This window comes from Paroedura picta, chromosome 17 (assembly GCF_049243985.1).
Source record: "Paroedura picta isolate Pp20150507F chromosome 17, Ppicta_v3.0, whole genome shotgun sequence".
NCBI classification, from domain to species: domain Eukaryota; kingdom Metazoa; phylum Chordata; class Lepidosauria; order Squamata; family Gekkonidae; genus Paroedura; species Paroedura picta.
The window spans coordinates 23,385,878-23,404,008 of NC_135385.1; the positions used below are offsets into that span (position 1 = coordinate 23,385,878).

General features: G+C 51.0%; 1 protein-coding gene across 4 annotated transcripts; it reads left to right on the plus strand.

Moving 5' to 3' along the window:
• Positions 1 to 95: 95 nt before the first annotated feature.
• On the plus strand, positions 96 to 16,791 carry CFAP70 (cilia and flagella associated protein 70). 4 transcript variants are annotated; one of them, XM_077317017.1, is made up of 30 exons: positions 96 to 172; positions 1,896 to 2,049; positions 3,257 to 3,387; positions 4,107 to 4,293; positions 4,454 to 4,552; positions 4,836 to 4,915; positions 5,564 to 5,740; positions 6,156 to 6,338; positions 6,889 to 6,983; positions 7,499 to 7,598; positions 7,797 to 7,970; positions 8,149 to 8,286; positions 8,726 to 8,806; positions 9,085 to 9,176; positions 9,598 to 9,658; positions 10,011 to 10,202; positions 10,400 to 10,531; positions 10,922 to 11,047; positions 11,704 to 11,837; positions 11,929 to 12,044; positions 12,478 to 12,672; positions 13,299 to 13,454; positions 13,792 to 13,916; positions 14,016 to 14,168; positions 14,299 to 14,460; positions 14,733 to 14,822; positions 15,567 to 15,668; positions 16,106 to 16,153; positions 16,256 to 16,309; positions 16,556 to 16,791. In XM_077317017.1, exons 3-30 carry the CDS (start codon positions 3,298 to 3,300, stop codon positions 16,718 to 16,720), a joined length of 3,507 nt encoding a protein of 1,168 aa, XP_077173132.1. In that variant the 5' UTR covers positions 96 to 172; positions 1,896 to 2,049; positions 3,257 to 3,297; the 3' UTR covers positions 16,721 to 16,791. The 4 variants fall into 4 exon arrangements, with proteins under 4 accessions (XP_077173132.1, XP_077173131.1, XP_077173134.1 ...); XM_077317016.1 differs by having other exon boundaries at positions 154 to 277; XM_077317019.1 differs by having other exon boundaries at positions 154 to 277; positions 16,256 to 16,791.
• The last annotated feature ends 1,340 nt before the right edge of the window (positions 16,792 to 18,131 follow it).

The window sequence follows — 18,131 nt, forward strand, 5'->3', positions numbered from 1 at the left end:
AATGATCCCAGTTAACCTTTGCAAGGTGGAGGAGTTCTGAAGCCTACCTGAAGTGTCTGACATCATAAATATCCGGAATCTATGTCAGATGGGAGTCACAAAGGCCAGACTGGAAGTGAACACCAGTTTTGTCTGTCTCCACTTTGCTGACACATACAACCCCCCTGACAATGTGGGTCCAGCCGTAAAGTTGTGTAATTCCTAATTAGTTGCGTTGTCTTCCAAAACCAGTTTGGCAACTTGGTTAAAAGCTGCTGCCTCTGATCTGGAGAGCCAGGTTTGATTCCCCCGCTCTTCTGCACGCAGCCAGCTGAGTGACCTTGGGCTAGTGACAGTTCTCTCTGAGCTCACTTAACAGGGTGACTGGTGTGGGGGCAGGAAGGGGAGGCAACTGTTTTGTTTTGAGACTCCTTTGGGTAGTAAACAGCATGGTACCCAAAATGTTTATGTTTTTATTTTAAGAAAAGAGAAAAGTAAAAGGGATAAAATTGATTTATAAGTGTTTTTATTGTTCAACATTTTACACTCTGCATGGGTTTTGTAGCTGACTTAGAGCTGTATTTTAGTAAACCTAATCTAAAAGGGATACAAAAAAAGAAACAGGTTTATATAGTAAACAATATTATACATTGCAGGATATATAATTGCCTCTCTGACATCCTCTCCCTGATCACCTTTACAGTAGTCCTTATTTCAGACATTTTAACTTCTAAACATTCACATTTATTTACCCCATATTGCTACTTTTCATGATAAAACTACACAAACTGAATATCACAGTTTATCACTCCTGCATATATTGACTATAATCCTTAATATATCAGAACTGAAAAAGAAAGGTATTACAGATCTCACAATTATAAATAGAAGTTGAAAAAACTGTTTTTCAAATTCCAGCTCTATATTTATTTATATTTTGTCTTTCTGCTTTTGCATTGCAATGCGTTTGCTATAGATTTAGGTACTGTTTTGAATTGTATCTCATTGTAAATGTGTCTCCTGTTTTCATAATAAACCCTCCATCTCTCCACACTTCAATTTCGAAACTGACGTGCTTTTCAGATGTCATGTCAATTTCACCATTCCTGCCAATGGGCCAGTTTCATTCCCCATTCTTCTAAGTTTGGACAGCCCCATTTTGCTGGGGAAATTATTCTAGCCACTGTCACCATATATGTGAATTTCTCTTCCAAAATCTTTGCTAATTTCTCAGGCAATTTTCCTAATACATCACTGGCCTCTGTAGGAAACATACATTGTTACATTCTGCATCTCTCCATGTTTCTCCGTGTTGCTCTTTGACAATATTTTTTTTTTTGCTTTTTACAACTCAACTTCTTTTGATAAAAACTTCCTTCTATTTCTTGACATTTCCAACATGCTGCCTCCTTGATGTTCAACTGTAATCCATTTTTCTGCGGGGGAACTGATCTCTGTTGCCTGCAGATTGATTGTCATGGCAGGAAATCAGAATAGTTTAGCAACCCAAATCTTTTATTGTGCTTTTTATTTATTCACTTTCTGTGCCGCTTCGTTGGTACAAAATAAAACCATAGCGGGGGGGGGGGGGCTTTTGATGGGGGCGGAGTCAAAGGAATGTGCCTGCCCTCCAGCGGCCAAAATTCACTCATAGGGGGAGAAAGCTTGGAAATATGCTCAACACTTCAGGTTCCCCTTTGAGAGGTATCCTTGGAGGAGTACCACGTAGGCTGAAAAAGGACCTCCTTCCCTCTCTGTCCTTAAACCTCTCTGCCTTTGTGTCGCAAGAGCCAGCATTCCCTAATCCCCCACCCCCAGCACAGGAGTGAGCCTAAATTTTTTAGAAAGCAATAGTTGCCCCGCATTGTACTAAACTGAACCAGAAGTGTCCTCTACACTCATGGCTCTCTCGCTAGATGATGGAGGACGCTGTCGCCTTGGCAACCAAAGGACTGAGGACGCTGTCGCTATGACAACTGAGGATAAAAGACGCGGTCGTTATGACGACTAAAGGACTCCCCTGGTAATGGTGTTGCCGGCCGTTGGGCTCTTATCGCGGCTGGCGGGCAGGTAGGCAAGTCGGTCCCGCTCCTCCATCCCGCCGCCGTCTCCTCCTCGGCCCTAAATCCCCTCCCTCCTCCTCCTCCTCCTGCCTCGCCCACCTTGCGGGGTTGTTGCTGAGAGACGATTTTTAAAAAGGGCTTTGACAGAATTTAGGGTGGAGGAGAGGCAGATGCGGAAAGAGAGGACAGGAAGGGGCGACCCCATGCACGGCTCTGTGGCCCTTTCTTAGGTGCTCAGGATGATGCTGATCCATCCCCACTTGGGGGTCAGGGAGGAGATTTCCTCCGGGTTGGATTGGCCCAGGGATCCTGGAGGAGTTTTTGTCTTCCTCTGGACATAGAGCAAAGTCCACTGGGGGAGTAAGGGGGGAGTCTCTGTGAATGATGTGCATGGTGCAGGAGGTTGGACTAGATGACCCCTGTTGTCCCTTCTGGCTCTAACTCTGCAGAATCAACAACACTCAGGCCAGCTCTGAAGAGCATTACTCCCAGACAGTCCTCAACTGCTGTGGGAGGAGAGGAGGGTGGGTCTGAATGGAAACTCCAAGGTATACCTTTGCGTACCAGTTGTTTTGTGGGTGGATGAGAAGCTCAGGCAGTTATTAGTTTGCTGTATTTATAACTCCCACTTTTAAGGCCATGAGAATGGCATATGCTATGCTGGAGGAGATGGGAGAAATAATACAGTAAATAGAACCTCCAAGCTTAGAAGCAATCTAGCTTTACTGATTGCTCCAGAGGCAAAGCAAGTTGAGTCGAAGGGAGCAGCAAGAAATGCTATGGATAGATTATAGTTTAGCCCTGCCTCTCAAATAAGAAATTGAGAAGGGGGTATAATGGAGCCTCCAGGCCCAGAGGCAGTCTACCTTTGAGTACCAGTTAGTGGCAGGGTGCAGCCACACACAAAAAGACAACCCTATGGAGTACCCACGACCCTAACAATTACCCACAAGTGATTCCCATTCACCCCTGTAGGCCTTACTCTGTTGAAAATGTCTTTGCAATTGCACCCTTGATTTCTGCAGCCCACTTTGTGCGTAGAAAACCTGAGAACCTGACAACAAACAAGCAAGGTTTATTCATATCCGGGCATGATACTGGTGAAAGGTGACATTAGCCCACAGCCCATGCGGACTCTGGCACTGTCATGAGCAGGGCAGACTTCCCAGGCTGCAATCAGGATCTTCCCTCACGCTCTTTTGTTGTGGTTGCAGGAGTGTTGCTTCCTCTGTCTGCTAACCAAGGTTTCCTGCTCATGGCGTCTTCTCCATCCTGTGCCCATCTGGAGTCTGTGCAGAGTTTAGCTAAGCCGGTGACTGTCACAGTATTGGAAGGACATGATTTGGTAAGTATTCTCTTGGGGTGCTGGGGCAAGACAGGCTTGAGATCAGATCCAGCAGACCTCCGATCCAGCAGACCTTTCTGCTTTCTTGCAAACTCTGGATCCAAAAGGTCAGATTTTAAGGGCCCTCCATGAGCCATGGAAACTGAACAGAGTTCTTTGGTAGAGCCTCTGTTTGGCATGAGGAAGGTCCCAGGTTCAATCCTCGGCGTCTCCGGTTAAAAGACCTGACAGGAGGTGCTGGGAAAGACCTCTGCCTAAGAGTCTGTAGAGATAGAATCATAGAATCCTAGAGTTGGAAGGGACCTCCTGGGTCATCTAGTCCAACCCCCTGCACTATGCAGGACACTCACAACCCTATCGCTCATCCACTGTAACCTGCCACCCCCTTAAGCCTTCACAGAATCAGATGCTGGCAAACAATTCTGAATGACCTTGATGGACCAAGGGCAAGGCAGGTTCCTGGGTTCCTGCAAGTCTTTGCTGATTCTGAAGGATCGAGCTTGCTTTTATTCATTGTACAGAAGGCGCAGTTCTGGCCAGCAGAACTGTGGCTCTCCAGATGTCAATGGACTACAATTACCATGAGCCCCTGCCATGCCGGGGCCTACGAATGACATAGACAAAACAAGAGAATTATTCAAAAAGGACTCCCACAGAGAGCCCCAGCGCTGTCATCCTTAGACGGGCTCCTGCCCATTGTCCGCTGGTCCGTCCAACAGAAAGGCGTCAAAGGAGACACCCCGGTGACCTTTGTGCGGGTTGAGTACAACGCCCTCGTCCTCGGGGACTCCCCGAAAGTGGACGTCTCCCCAGACGGCAGCGTGACTTACAACTTCTCCACCGTCTTCGAGACCCACCCCGAGGGGCCGCATGTGCTGGATGACCTGGCGCACAAGCCGTTGTTATGTGAGTAAGAGGGCCTTCTGTTTCGGGGGCTTTCCTCAAAGAACTGCCACCAGAGCAGGAGGGTGGGGGAGAAGAGATTGCCTTCTGGAAGGAGAAGGTTACAGAGAGCATGGGTCTGGGAGAGACGAGCCTCATCCTTCCCTCTGCTGGGGGTCCCCAGTCACAGTCATCGAAGTCCTGCCAAAGGAGAAGAAGCAGAAGGAGGAGAAGACGGTGAACCTCGGCCAGGCTGTGTTGGACCTGCTCCCTTTGCTTCAAGGTGAGTTGTTGGCGGGGAGCGCCCTTTGGGGTCGGCCCCTTCTTCCTCTCTCGCCTTGCACAGCATGCCCCCTGAATGGGGCTACTGGGGGCTGGCCGATTTGAAGGTCTTTTTGAGGGGTGGGTTCTTTCTGCAGACATTTTTTGTTCAGTTTTCTCATTTCGAGACCATCTGACCCCCATGGGGCCTTTCCCCCCAAAAAAGGATGTGCCAGTTGTTCAGGTGTTTCCCACCCAGCAGGCTCTCTTCCTCCTGACTTTCCCCTCCCCTTTTTATTTCACAGGATCACGCGATTTTAAAACCATGCTCCCCCTCTACCCCATGCCTGGCTCTCCCTTGGAGTCCCTCCGGCCGGATGCCAAGGTACCAAAACATGAACGGTCCATTTGGAGCCGTTCTTTCCAAAGCATATGTAGAACTTGGTGGGGGGGATTCTGGAGTTCTGGCCCTGCTGGAGGACTTTCTGATGCCTCCTGAGCTTGGGCCACTGTCTGACACCAGAGTGATGGATTTGATGGGCCATTGGCCTGATCCAACATGGCGTCTGTGATGTTCTTAGGTTCACGTGAGCTGGTTGAGTCATGTATAGTCATCATCCCATGATTTCAGCATCCAAGAAACCTCATGCTTTTTGAGACCCCCCCCCACACACACACACACACTTTTCTCCTGGACTGGGGGGAAAACTCAGTTCCTTCTCTCTATTCCCACCCTCTGATAATTTCCCTCCCGGTAGCCCTTAAAAGTTGGGACATTCTTACGACAACATGAACTTTTCTAGATTGGCACTTTGACCCGCCTGTGACTAAGCCGACGGCATCCAACGAAAGCATAAACTAGAATCAAGATATATTTAATGGGCCCCCAAATTTGTCTTTCTCTCCCTGCCTTCCCCGTGAATTACCATTCTGCAAAGCCTGATTTGGGTCCTATGGGGCCTGGGACGGGCCCTACAGAATGCCTTTGCCAGCAACCGGGATCTCAGGCTGGCCCCTGGCCTTTGTCTTTCAGAGCGTCATCAGCGTGTTGGTGTCTGTCCAGGAGAGTCTTCTGTCTCCGTACCAGCTGTCGGAAGGCAACCTTCTCCGGGTCACGATAGAAGGCGCTTATGCGGTCCCGGAGCTGTTCGTCCCCACAGGACCCCTGCAGAACTACATGGTCGGCTTCCAAGTGCCAGCAGTGGGAGAGGTGGGTGGCCCAGCTCCGTTTCTTAATTACATTTCTTCGTTTATACACTGCCTCTCTCAAACCGACCAGCTCTTCTGGGCTGGACTGTACTTCTTCGCTAGAACTTTGGTAGCTGCTGCTGCTGTGGAGGATTACCCCAGCTGGGGTAAATAACCGAACCGGGCAGATCGATGGGCGAACGAACATTCGGAGAGGAGCTCCCGGACTAGTTCGGCTAACTCACGTGTCGTTTTCTCCCAACCTCTTCCAAAACGGAGCTCCCTCGAAAGATCTGGGAGGGCCTGGACTCTCTTTCCTCCAGGTTTTTTGTTGTTGTCCCCATCGTGACCCCCTCCCCAGTTCCTTTTCCTACCACGAAGGAAAAACTGGGTCAGGTGAAGCTTCACTGGGGAACCCCCTATCTTCTTCTTTCTAGAAAGAATGCCCCTTCGTCTTCAAGAACGGGACCCTGAAGATTGGCGGCGAACGAGAGCCAGTGCCCCGGCCCAAGAAGTGGCCGGTCAGCAACATCTTAGCTACAGCGGCTCAGAACATCCCCGACTGCTTTGTTACTGGGGGCAGTTACGAGGAGGAAGACGGAGAGCTTACTGGGCCAGAGGTGCGTAGGACAGAGATGGGAGGGAGTCGCTCGGAACCCCCAGATCTAGAGGGCCACCTTGTGCAGAGTCGGACTGTGGGTCAACCTTGGTCTGATGGGCAGAGGCTCGGAGAAGGACGGTCTCTCTCAGCCCCTGCCAGCCGAATGCTACTTCAGAAACTTTGCCAGTGCAAGGCACCAAGCTTGCACAGCTGTCCCATTTCCCCCAGATTCCTCTAGGGGCTAGCCACGGCAGCAGAGCACGGTCTTTCCCCACATCTGTGCAACCGGAGTGCTCGTAACTGGGGGAGCCAGGCTTCAAATCTTGAACCGGCCATGGGCAAAGAACAGTGACACAGCTCTTCCCGTCCCCCCAGAATCCGTGATTTGGCCAGATATAGGGGAGCTCCAGAGATGACAATGATGCCCTCTCCCATGAGTCTCTTGAGTAAAATCGGCTGGCTTATTGAGAGGCCTTTTGTGTGTAGGGGGGTGTCTTTTTGTAGATGTTATACGGTTTTCTTATTTCGAGACCCTCTGAACCATGAGGCCCTTTTTTATTTTTTTGCAGGACAGAGAGATCAGGATTCAGGGAGAAACGGTCAAGAAAAGGATCATGTGGGACTTGGAGAGGCGCTGTTACCTAGATCCCGGAGCTGTGATCTGGTGAGGAAACACAGGCCATTTGTCGGGAGGATCTGTAGCATGGGGCAGGGTCCCTTGTTGTGGCGCCTGCCCACATCTTTGGAAAGTGGATGCTTATTCTTTTGCTCTTCTCATTGGCTTCTGATTGGTCAGGGGAGATTTGACGGGCTGTGCAGCTCTTTAAAAAAATTGCCACCAAAGTACAGGGCCCTTCACCGTGTGACTGAAGATAATAAGCAGCCACAATATATGGCTGACTCCTCCCCCAGTGGCAGCCATTTTGTGACTGCGCCCACTACCACTATGTCAAAACTCCACAGGCACCCGCAAGCTCAAAAAGCATAATATCCCCTGATTTGGGGAAATGAGATAACTCAGCCCAAGGGAGAAGCAGGAAATCCACCATGGGAACTGGGAATGGAGAATTTTACCACCAACATGGGCTTTTAGGAGCTTGCTCATTGGAGGCTGAAAGTTGACTGATCTCAGCCTATCATCAATGGCTAAAGCATCTTCCCATTCATTCCCTCCTTGAGCTTTCGGAAACGAATCGCGGAATGCCGGTACTGGCCAGTTGAAGTCGCGAGAATGCCCGCGGTCACGTCCACCAAAGGGAAAGGTGGCAAAGCGGAGAAGGTAAGAAGTCCAGGGATCCCTTTCATGCATGGGAAATGTGCCTTGCAGGAATTGGGTGGGGATAAAATTTTTCTTTGATATGCTAAGTCCCCTGCCCCCCTTATGACAAGATTTGTTTGTTTTTGCTAGGGATGGGGGGGGTTTTAGGACTTGGGAAAGGGAAGGAATTCGACATTTAAATCTACCCACCTGTCCTAGGGAGGTGGTGGCGGTGGAGGAGGAGGAGGAGGAGGAGGAGGAGGAGAGGAAGAGTCTATTTCTTTCCACGGCGTGGCTTACGTCAACATGGTGCCTTTGCTGTACCCGGGGGTGACGGCCATCCGGGGCGCTTTCCGGGTCATGCCCTACTACGAAAGCGATGTGTTTGAAAGGGTAGGTAGGAACGCATGCTGTGCGCGCTTATCCATAAGCTGCCAGGTGGGTCTCCCCGGGGGTGGGATGGGGAAACACGCAGAGCAATGCATCACAAGTGGCCACGTTTGCCATTTTCGCGTTGGTTATCCGCCTGGCCTCCGTTGCTGTGATTCCTCATCTGTCGCCCTCCTTCCAGACAAAATGCACCGCCAGCCTCTTCCGCGATGGACACCACTTGGCAAGCAACAGGTTTGGGACGGCGGCACCCCACATCAAAGTCCCGGGGAAGAACATGAAGGAAGAGAAACCGGCTCGGGAGATGGTCGTGAGAAAGGTCAGGCTGGGGGCGAACCGCAGAAGTCCCCTTGGGGGAAGTAACTGCTTGGGGACAGGGGGGTACAAGTGCTCCCGATCCACCTGGGTCTTCTCCCTGTGTAGGAGAGACCATGCCGCCCTGGATAGTGACCAAACCGGAGGGGGGAACTACCCAGCAATACTTTCCAGGGGTCAACCCGTTACAGGGTTGATCCGTTTATTTATGCAGTTTTGGATGGAAACACACAGATTACTGTTCTGTCTCCTCTTGGGAAAGAGAGAGGCTTTGTAGTTGGAGAACAAAAGCCCTGCCGGAGGGAAGGATTTCTGTCTGCGCTATCTGGGCTTTTATCACCTTCTTTGGTGATCTCCCCTAGCAAGTCGTTCGGGGGAGGGGGGGTGATGACATGGTGGTGGTCTCGGCTGAGCAGAACGGTTTCGTTCTCTGCCCCCTCCAGATGTCCAATATCGTGAAGACGCAGGGCTCTGAGATCACAGTCGAAGCGGCCACGTCGATGTGTCAGAATGTGGAAGGGCAGGTAAAGATGCTCCCGAACAGTTTTGGGGAGTGATCGGAGACTTCCGACCCTCAGGCCTTCGTGTCGCAGGAAAGCTAGGTGTGAATTTCCGTGCGGGATGCATCTGTCTCGCAGCTCCATTTTCCCAGCAGCAAAAGGATTGCAAGGGGAGGGCTTGCAGGGCATCCTCTGTTTCGTTTCTCCTTTGTTTGGCAATGAGCCCAGGCCCCAGCATCCTCACACGCAAAGCCAGAGGCCCAAAGGCCACTGAAATGCATCCCTTTCTTCGTCCGCTGCAGCAATACGTGGATGCCGGGACGTTCCTGGTGCTGGAATTCGCCCTGCACAAAGCCCTGGTGCCCAAGCGCTTGCCAGAAGAACTTGCCATCCGGTGAGCACGGGGGAAGCTTCGGGGAGGGCCAAGCGACATGCCACGTTGTTTGAGGCTAGCAGGAGCTCTTGGGAGGGACGGTTGGATCAGGCAGGGCCTGTGCAGTGGTGACCCCTCTGGCTTGCAGAATTGAGGCCCAGCTGGTGCATGAGGTGCAGTGGGCCCCAAATGTTTTGGTTCAGCCAGGATTTCAACGAAGCGGTGGATCTCTTAACAGCCTTTAAAAACGAGATTGAGGGGAAAGCCCTTAGCAGTGACTTCCCTGCACCCTTGACCAGCCACGTTCCGACAATTAAAAGGGGCCCAAAAGCCAGCGTTTGTTTGTAGTGTGACGAGGGCTGCAGGCCGTTCGTTGTTCGAGCAGAGAGCCGTTCAGCTCCCCTCTAATGAGGAGCTCTTTTTATTTGTCTTCGTCATGCAGGGTGCAAGAGATTATCCCTCCGCGCCCTCAGCTGCCCCGAAAGACCACAGGAGCAAAGAAGGTATGGGGCAGAAGGGGCAATGCGCTCTTGAGGTGGGTGGAAAGCCCCAAATCCCACCACAGCAAAGTTTCCACAGCAAGCCCATTGTGTGGCAGCATAAGATAGGCAAAAAGAGGCACAATTTCTGCTCTGGTGTAGCGTTTATTTGGGTGGCTTTGCCTTGCAATGTCACACCAAGCCCTGTCTCTGCCTCCTGGGAGTTTTTGTTATGCCTCCATCTCTCTGGGTTCCTCTGGGTAGTTGCAGAGACGATAGACATCCGTCCTGCTACCTCCTTCACCAGAATTGGGGACAGTTGGTTCCAGGGAGGGTCCAGGCATATTGCCCTCTGTGTGCTCTTTTGGTCTTTAAGGCCGTCGAAGACTACCACTCTCAGGTTATCAGCATTGCCGAGACCATCCTGGAGGAGTACCACGAGCTCTTTGGGAGGCAGCTGGCCGAAGGCCTCGTGGTCAACAATGAGAACCTGGAGGACCAGAAATGCCAGCTCAACTACGAGCTCAACAGCTCAGGGAAATATTTCGCTTTCAAGGAGCAACTCAAGGTACTGGCGCAGAGCCCCAGGTCCCGGTTCTCCCATCCATGGCTGAAATCCACCATGATGTTTTGAGCAAGGGTGGGTCTCCCTTTGCGGTCATAGGTGGTCCCTTCAGGCCTTCCAGGGGGGCACACACGTAATATGACCCCAGGACAGGTGAGCCACCAGCCCAGTCCTCTGTGCTGCTCTCGCCTCCCTGACAGCATGCCGTGGTGAAGATCGTAAGAGAGAAGTACTTGAAGACAATGGCCTTTGAGAACCTGGACCAGCTGCAGGCCTTCCTGAGCGAGCTGTACGTGTACCTGGTGGACCAGATGCACGTGGCCTTGAATCAGGTGTGGAAGGGAGGGGAAGAGAAGCTCTCGTGTCTCACGGCTATCCCTTGCTGGTTTGGGGTAGAAACTTGGATGAGAGAGTTGACCATGATGCTATTACATGGCTGGGGGAGACACAGGGGAGTCTAGAATGCACATGGTTTGGGTATTGATTATCTCGAGGGGCAAAGCGCCCTTCCTTGGATGACCCTAAAAAAGTTCGTAATTCGAAAATTCTTTTGGTGTGAGGCCTTCTGAGGTCGGTGCTTGTAAGCGAGCTTTGACTGTCTCTAAGGGGCTACAGGATTTGCTTCTAGCTGTTTGACAGCAGGCAGATATGGTTACGCTTTGAAACTGTCTTTCGCGCTCGCTGTGATTCTTGTCCGTTAAAAAAATGTATTTCTTGGGCAGGTCCTGACCCAGCAGCGGCCCAGCCCTCCTCCCCCCACCTACAACACCTCCGAGCATCTCCGGCTGTTTGCTCGCGAAGCCCAGACCAACGGGGACTACACCCTGGCCTTGACTTACTACCAGGAGGTGAAAGGACGGGCCTCTTCCACCTTTTCCGCTCTTCTTTGCTAATGGGGCCACCTGCAAGACACAAGAAGATTTGGAAGGAGTCACACAAAATTTTGTTCCAGGGCTCAGTTGCCAAAGTCATGGGAAGGGGAGGGGACGATACTCTTTTGGGGTTGGCCAGAGTTTCACTACTAAAAAAGACAGGATTCGGGAGAGGGGAGGTATTTGAATTGGTGTGCCCCATTAAAATGCTCCGATTACATGGCCATCGAAGTGTCAGAATTTCCTCAAACTAGCAGTGACTCTCCAGGGTTTCACATCACCTCCTGCCAGATCTTTTAAATGGAGGTGCCCGGGATTGAACCTGGGACCCTCTGCTTCCCAAGCAAGTTGCTCTATCATTGAGCCACAGACCCCCTCACTGATGGTCCCACTGTCCCCAGAATCCTCCCTAAAATCAGAACAATTATTGGTAGAGAAGACACCTTGTGATCAATTCCACTCTCCTCAGTTTATTCCTGTTCGCACACACTGGATAATGCACAAGAAAATTCAGCGGCAAAAGCACATTGCAGGTGCATTATCCAACATATGTGGACCATTTCAAAAACTTCTGCCCTTCCGCTCCAAGCCCTTCAGCCCTAACCCTTCTCCCGGTATCTCTCCATGTCCAGAGACTGTCCCGTAACCGGCAGGACATCCAGAGCTGGCTCGACTACGGAGCCTTCTGCCTACTGATGGAGGAGAACCTCAAAGCCCAGGAGTGCTTCCGGGAGGCCTTGGCCCTCAATCACAACCACCTGCCCAGGTACCGAGGGGTCATCGGGACAAAAAGAGATTGCACAGTCTTGTTGGGAAGCCCACACCCAGATGTGCTGCTTTTGTGTTGCCTTTCTGAGCTTGCTGATGTGCGGCATCCTGGCTGTGATGCTCGAACGTTATGAAGACGCAGAAGTCTTCTTTGAGGACGCCACCTGCTTGGAGCCCAACAGCATCCTGGCCTGGACGATTTTAGGTACGGGGCCAATTGGGTTTGCTTCGGCTGTCTTGAGCCTCTCTCCCATTGCTCTCACGCGAAAGGAGATCTCCTTGCACCAAAAGAAGATCTCTCTTGAGCAAAGGTGTTCGCCCAAGAGTTCCCTTGGTTGAATTCTTCCTCCTTCCTCCTCCTAGCCATAACAGCTGTAACAGGAATGCTCCATATTGGATGGAAGGGGGAGGACAGGGGAAGCCTGGGTTAGATTGCAGACATGAGAAGACAGAGTTTCCGATTAAGGGGAAACCAACACAGTCATGGTAGTCAGGACATATGCAGCATTCCAGCTAGTCTAAACTTGCATAGCGATTCCACGGTCTTATTCATGTCCTGTGCCACACTCGTGTGCCAGAGGCTTCTGGAAACACGTTCTGCACTCAGCTATGGCCCTAAATGTGGGTTCTCTCTGCAGGCTTGTTCTATGATATCCAGGAGAACGATATCCGGGTGGAGATGGCTTTCCGGAAGGCGACCAAACTCCTGAAGGCTCAGGTGGCCAAGGAGAAACTCTCGTCAGAGGTCATGGAAAGTGGAGGGCGGCTTCACCGGCCCTCCGCCTCTACCGGCCCGCCCATACAGTCCGTCGCCTTTTCCAAGGAAGAGCTGAGTAAGTCGAGAACATGGCGAACGCCGGCAAAACGGCAGCCGCGTAACCAGAAAAGTCTCCCGTTTTCTGCAAGACCCGTGAAATCCAATGCAAGCAAAATGCATTGGAGACGAGTGTCGCGTTCCCGACTCAAAGTTTTGACATCCCTGGAGATTTGGGGATGGAGTCTTGGGGGGACAGGACCCTCATTGGGGTGCAATGCTAAGGGGTCCACCCTCCAGAACAGCCACTTTCTCCTGTGGGACTGACCTCTGTACTCTGGAAAGGAATTGTCATTCCGGGAGAGAGGTCGGCAAACATAGACCAGTCCCAGGAGGTTGTTGCAGGTCACTTGTCTTCTCGGTTTCTTCCCCCTCCCCTTGTAGGAAACATTTTGAAAAAGAACCCGCCATTTCTGTAGGGGGAAACTTACAAGCAGCGTCCGGCCCCTTTACTCCCAATGATGTCGATTTCTTCCTATTTTCCCAAGATCCTGGGTCTTTATTTGGCTTGCTGAAAATCGAACTCAGACCAGGCGGAGGTGCTGTGATCCTGGCTCCCGCACCCTAAGAGATCTGGCCTGCGTAAGTCTTTAGTGTCTTTTTCTCGCTGAGCTGACGTTCACGCTGGTTTCTTTCTGGATTAAGTTTTCGAAGACACCCCAGACATCCCTTCAAGGCTCCGCTCGGAGTCCATGGAGCCGACCGTCACCGTCCGCAAGCAGGAAGAGGAGGGGGCCGTGCCCAAGATCTCCAAGCGGCTTTCGGTCGCTCCCAGCAAGCTCCGGGTGCCTTCTTTGAGAGGTGTGGACGGGAGAGTTGCCAAGGATGGAGGATGTGAATGGAGGAAGGGGGGAGCGGGCTAAGCGAACATGTTCTGTTGGACATCGGTGGGTCCAGAAAGTGTTGTGCCACTCCCCGGTGCATTTCCAGTTGCCCGCTCTCCCCTTAGAGTTGGGGGAAGAAGCCCAAAGGCTCTCGAATGCCAGAGCAGAAACGCCAGACCAGGTGCTCTGGATCCCGCCGTCCCAGCTGACAGGCTGGCCATGGAAGGAGGCATGGCACCACTGCGTGCTTCCAGCTTGGCCAGCAATGCTCTGTTGTATGTCTCTGGGCCCAGAGATCTTTCGCTTCGTTTCAGACCCTGCCAAGATGCCAATGTTTGTCATCTCGGACTTGGACACTGGCCCGCCCCCTCTGCCCACGCCCACCATCTCCATCTTCAGGGAGACGATCCGCTTCTTGCTTGATGTGAACGCCCTCCAGGTGAGCCGGGAAGTCTCCTGAGGGTCTTGGGCCCAGCCCTTCTCTCTCCCTCCCGCCCAGCGAGCTACCATGAACACAAGATGGGGCTCTGTTTGTCAGTTTGTCCACAGGGCATTGGCGCACGAGCTGGTCAGCCCACAAGGCGGCCCCAGCTGTGAGTATTACCTGGCGCTGGCCCAGACCTACCTGCTGAAGAAGGAGTACGACCAGGCCGAGGGCTGTCTCGAACAGGCCGTCCAGATCGACTACTTGGCAAGTATCCTCATCCGTTTCCCTTGCAGGATGAGGAAGGGGGCTTGGAAAGATAGTTTAGCTTCCCTGCTAGGCGAATCCTTGAGACCCTCATCTCACCCCATCCCCTCTGCCCTCGTGATTCGCACAGAACCCAGACGTTTGGGCCCAGAAAGGGCACCTCTACTACCTGACCAAGAAGTTTGGCGAAGCCAAGGATTGCTACGAGCGGACCATCAGTTTCGTCAACGACGCGGCCGAAATGCATTTTGTCTACCTGCGCCTGGGCTGCATCTATCTCGAAAGGAAGGAGGTGGGGCAGCAGAGGCCTCTCCCTTTCTCCTGTGGGCATTTTTGTCCCCCTCAGGGCAGTGCATGAACGTCTCTCTATGGTTCACTGGCCCACTTTTAAGCTTGTCACGGGCATACGTACGGAAGCCGTGGGAAACAGGTTAGGGGACTAGACTAGACCTTCGTGTCTTTTCTGGCAATCGGAGACATTCACCTGCATCCCTTGTTAGCCTCTCCTTCTCTCCACTCACACTAAGCACACAGAAAATTGTGGCTTTGTTGCTCTTTCTGCAGTGCAGCAAGGCAAAGAACATCTTCTTGCTGGCAAGTAAGAAATCCCCAACTTGCCTGACCTGGCTTGGAGTGGGAATCGCCTGCTACAGGGTAAGCCGGTCCGGATGCAAAGCAGCCCTGATGGGTCCTTCCCCTGGGTTGTGTCCATAGAGGTGGGTTTGACATTCACTTGCAATGGGCAACTGCTCTGAAATCCCAGTGGACTGGGACAGAAAAGTTGTTAAGACGCTAGATATTTATTTATTGTGTGGTGTGTGTAGAGTAGCCAGGAGATCTGAGGCTTCTCTGGCAGCCAGGTGGGTGGTTTGGCCATTGCTTGCATCATGACCCCTGACTCTTTGGAGGATTACCACATCAATGCTGGAGGTCTCCTATCCAAATAGCCAGTTCGGCCCTGTTTATTTTCCAAAATCTGATGGGACCAGGCTTGCTTAGGCTATCCAGGCCAGGGCTAGAGAGTTGCTGTTCTAACTATATCGGTCTACAACAGAGTTCCCCAAACCGGAGCCCACGGGTGCCTGTAGTGGTGGTTGAGCTATTTGGAAAGTGGGTGGAGCCATTATAAGGCAAGGCTTGTTATTGACTTCCCTGAGTGCCACAGTCTTACCTTCTTTCTCAGCTAGAGATGTAGTTAGGGACTTATCTCTCTCTCGCCTTTCCTATCAAGTATATTAATTCTTAAATAAACTGTTATTAGCTCTGTAATCAGGTTGTGTACCGTTGCTGAGTTAATTAGCATGCCAACACTTTAGGAAGCTGGGCCTCCCAGCGGGCTATGAAAACCTTTGCCGGAGTTCACTGATTTGCTCATTTTATTTCTCCTTCTCCCTCAAGCTCAAAGAGATGGTGGAGGCTGAGGATGCCCTTTCTGAGGCCAACGCCTTGAACAACAACAACGCTGAAGTCTGGGCCTACCTGGCTCTCGTCTGCATGGCCGTGAGTACCCCGTTCCTGTTCCCCTTTGCTTCCACGGTTTGCTTCATTTGCAGTAGCATGTTGATGTTTCTTAAACTATTCACTTAGCTTAAGAATAGCTAAGTGAATAGCTATTCACTTAGCTGTCCCCTTTCCTTGGCCCAAATTGGATTCTCTAACTAATCACTTGTCCTTGCCAACTTCTCCCCAGTTCTCTTGTCTGTGTTAAACTGCTCTCAGTCAGGGTTGGATTCCAAAATGATCAGTGGTCGACTCAACTCAGTCAAGGCAGAAATCTGACTGTCTCCTCAGCAAGCTGCTCTCCTTTTCTACAAAAAATGAACCCTTTTTACAGCACTTTTAAGCTTAAAAATATAGATAATCGAGCCTTTTCTGAATCTTACAGTTCCAATGTTTATCTGGTCAAGTCACTTTTATTGTGGATTGCTCTTTTACAGGGCGGGAGGCAGCTGGAGGCAGAACAGTCGTACAAATACGCCATTAAGGTTTGTGCCAACACTTGGTGAGTGCCAGGGAAAATGTCAGCCAGTGCCCATGGGCACCGGGTTGAGGACCTCTGTTTTAAAGTGTCTCCCTTATCTTTACAGCTGGGCCTGGCCAACGAGGATCTCCTCCAGGAGCTCAAAGAAGTGCAACAGGAGGTGGGCTTCGGTGACCCATCTTTCTGACCGCCTCTGTTTTACGGATGCTTTGGCCTTTCAAGCAAGGGACAGATTGGCACTTTGCGGGGGGGGGGAAACCTCACTTATCACAAGACTGGCACACGGGGAGGAGTAGAGGGTCTTGTTTAGGGGCACCTGCAGATCTGTCTCCCTTCAAAGGCTCCTGCAACAAAGAGCCAGGTCTGCTGTCATATTTTAAACCGTGTATTGTGGAATGATATCTAGGTGCGCAGAAACTTGCTGACGACCAGGAGAAGCCCCCATAAACCATGTTCAATCCCAGGAGTCCAGAGCAACGGACATAGCCGATCCTTCTCAACAGGGACTGCATTAACTGTATTTAGACCAATATGTTGCATATTGTTTTTTGTGAGCAGCCGGAGGCCCTAAGCTGGAAGGGAAGGTATACATTTGGAAGCAAATCTTTTTGGAGTTTAATTAAAGAAAAACATCCACCTTGCCTTACAGTTTTCTAAAAAATTATTTATCCTGGTTATTTCACGCCAGGCAGGTTACACATAGCGAGCCAGTCCAAGTCCCTAAAATGGGCCATTCGGTGACCAAGGATTTAGAGTTTCAGAAGTCTGGAGCCCCCAGAAAGAACTGACACATTACTGGGTACAGAAATGCCATAGATAGGATCCTACTTAGAATAAGCGAAATGCAGCAGTGTCAACCACGCATCCCACCAGACTTGGGTTTCCGAGGAGACGGACTTGGCTTCCCACAAAACGGATTGGCTTGTGAAGGTAAACATCTGGCTTTCCAAAATAAGATGAGGAAAGAACACCAGAGGGCAGAAAGAAGAGCAGGAGTTTGTATACCTCATTTCACTACCTGAAAGAGTCCCAAAGTGGCTTACAATCGCCCTCCCTTCCTCTCCTCATGACGTACACCCTGTAAGGTAGGTGGGGGTGAGAGAGCTCTGAGAGAACTGCTGTGAGAGAACAGCTCTAAGAGAACCAGGACTGGTTGCCCAAGCTGGCTGTATGTGGAGGGGGAATTGGAGAGTAGAGATTCCAGATTAGAGGCTCTTTAAACAAGAACATCATGCTGGGTGTTTGGGAAGCGTGGAAACACACCTCAAAAAGCTGTCTGCACAAAAACCCTTTGGAATTCTGCTTGCCGCTTTCTTCTGGCTTCTCTGTTTTAAATATTTGATAGCCCAGTCTTGAATGACTTCACAGGGCCAGGACAGGTGTTCTCTCACCTTCCTGGGCCTCTGTTTCCATCCTGCAGCACGAGGGGTTACCTACGAACCAGCTCCAGTGAGATTTCCAGCCATACGTAACTTTCCTGTTGTTTTGAGTTCTCCTCCCAGGAAAAACAAGCAACAGACAATATCCAACTGAGGTTTTGCTTCTGGTGCTAGGCTCCAACCTGCAGGTGGAGATCTCGTGTTCTTACAACTGATCTCTGGACAACTGGGATCAGTTTCCCCAGAGAAACTGCCTGCTTTGAAAAGTGGACTCTTGACCCCCTCCGCTCCCCAAATCCCCCCTCCCCAGGCGCCAGCCCCCCAAATCTCCAGGTATTTTCCACCCTCACTTTTGTTGACTTTGTCCCTTGGAACCAAGTGTCTCCTAACACTGGGAACAAAATAATAAGAGTGTTCTGGTATTTACACGACTTATTGATTTATTTTTAAGGGATGTGAGGCTGGAGCACCAAGTAATGTTTAAAAAATAACCCACACAAAAACAGCAACTCTAGTCTTTGAAAATAACTCCAGGAGGCGGATAATTTATTTTCTTTTGTTAATGTGTACAGTGAATCACGCTTCCAGGCTAAAAAACACATC

Bases quoted from the DNA above. Each gene is read 5' to 3' on its own strand.
- CFAP70 (XM_077317017.1), top strand. From the start codon at position 3,298: ATGGCGTCTTCTCCATCCTGTGCCCATCTGGAGTCTGTGCAGAGTTTA. The intron at 13,455-13,791 runs GTGTGGACGGGA...GCTTCGTTTCAG, and splicing joins CCGGGTGCCTTCTTTGAGAG to ACCCTGCCAAGATGCCAATG. The intron at 14,169-14,298 runs GCAAGTATCCTC...TGATTCGCACAG, and splicing joins CCGTCCAGATCGACTACTTG to AACCCAGACGTTTGGGCCCA.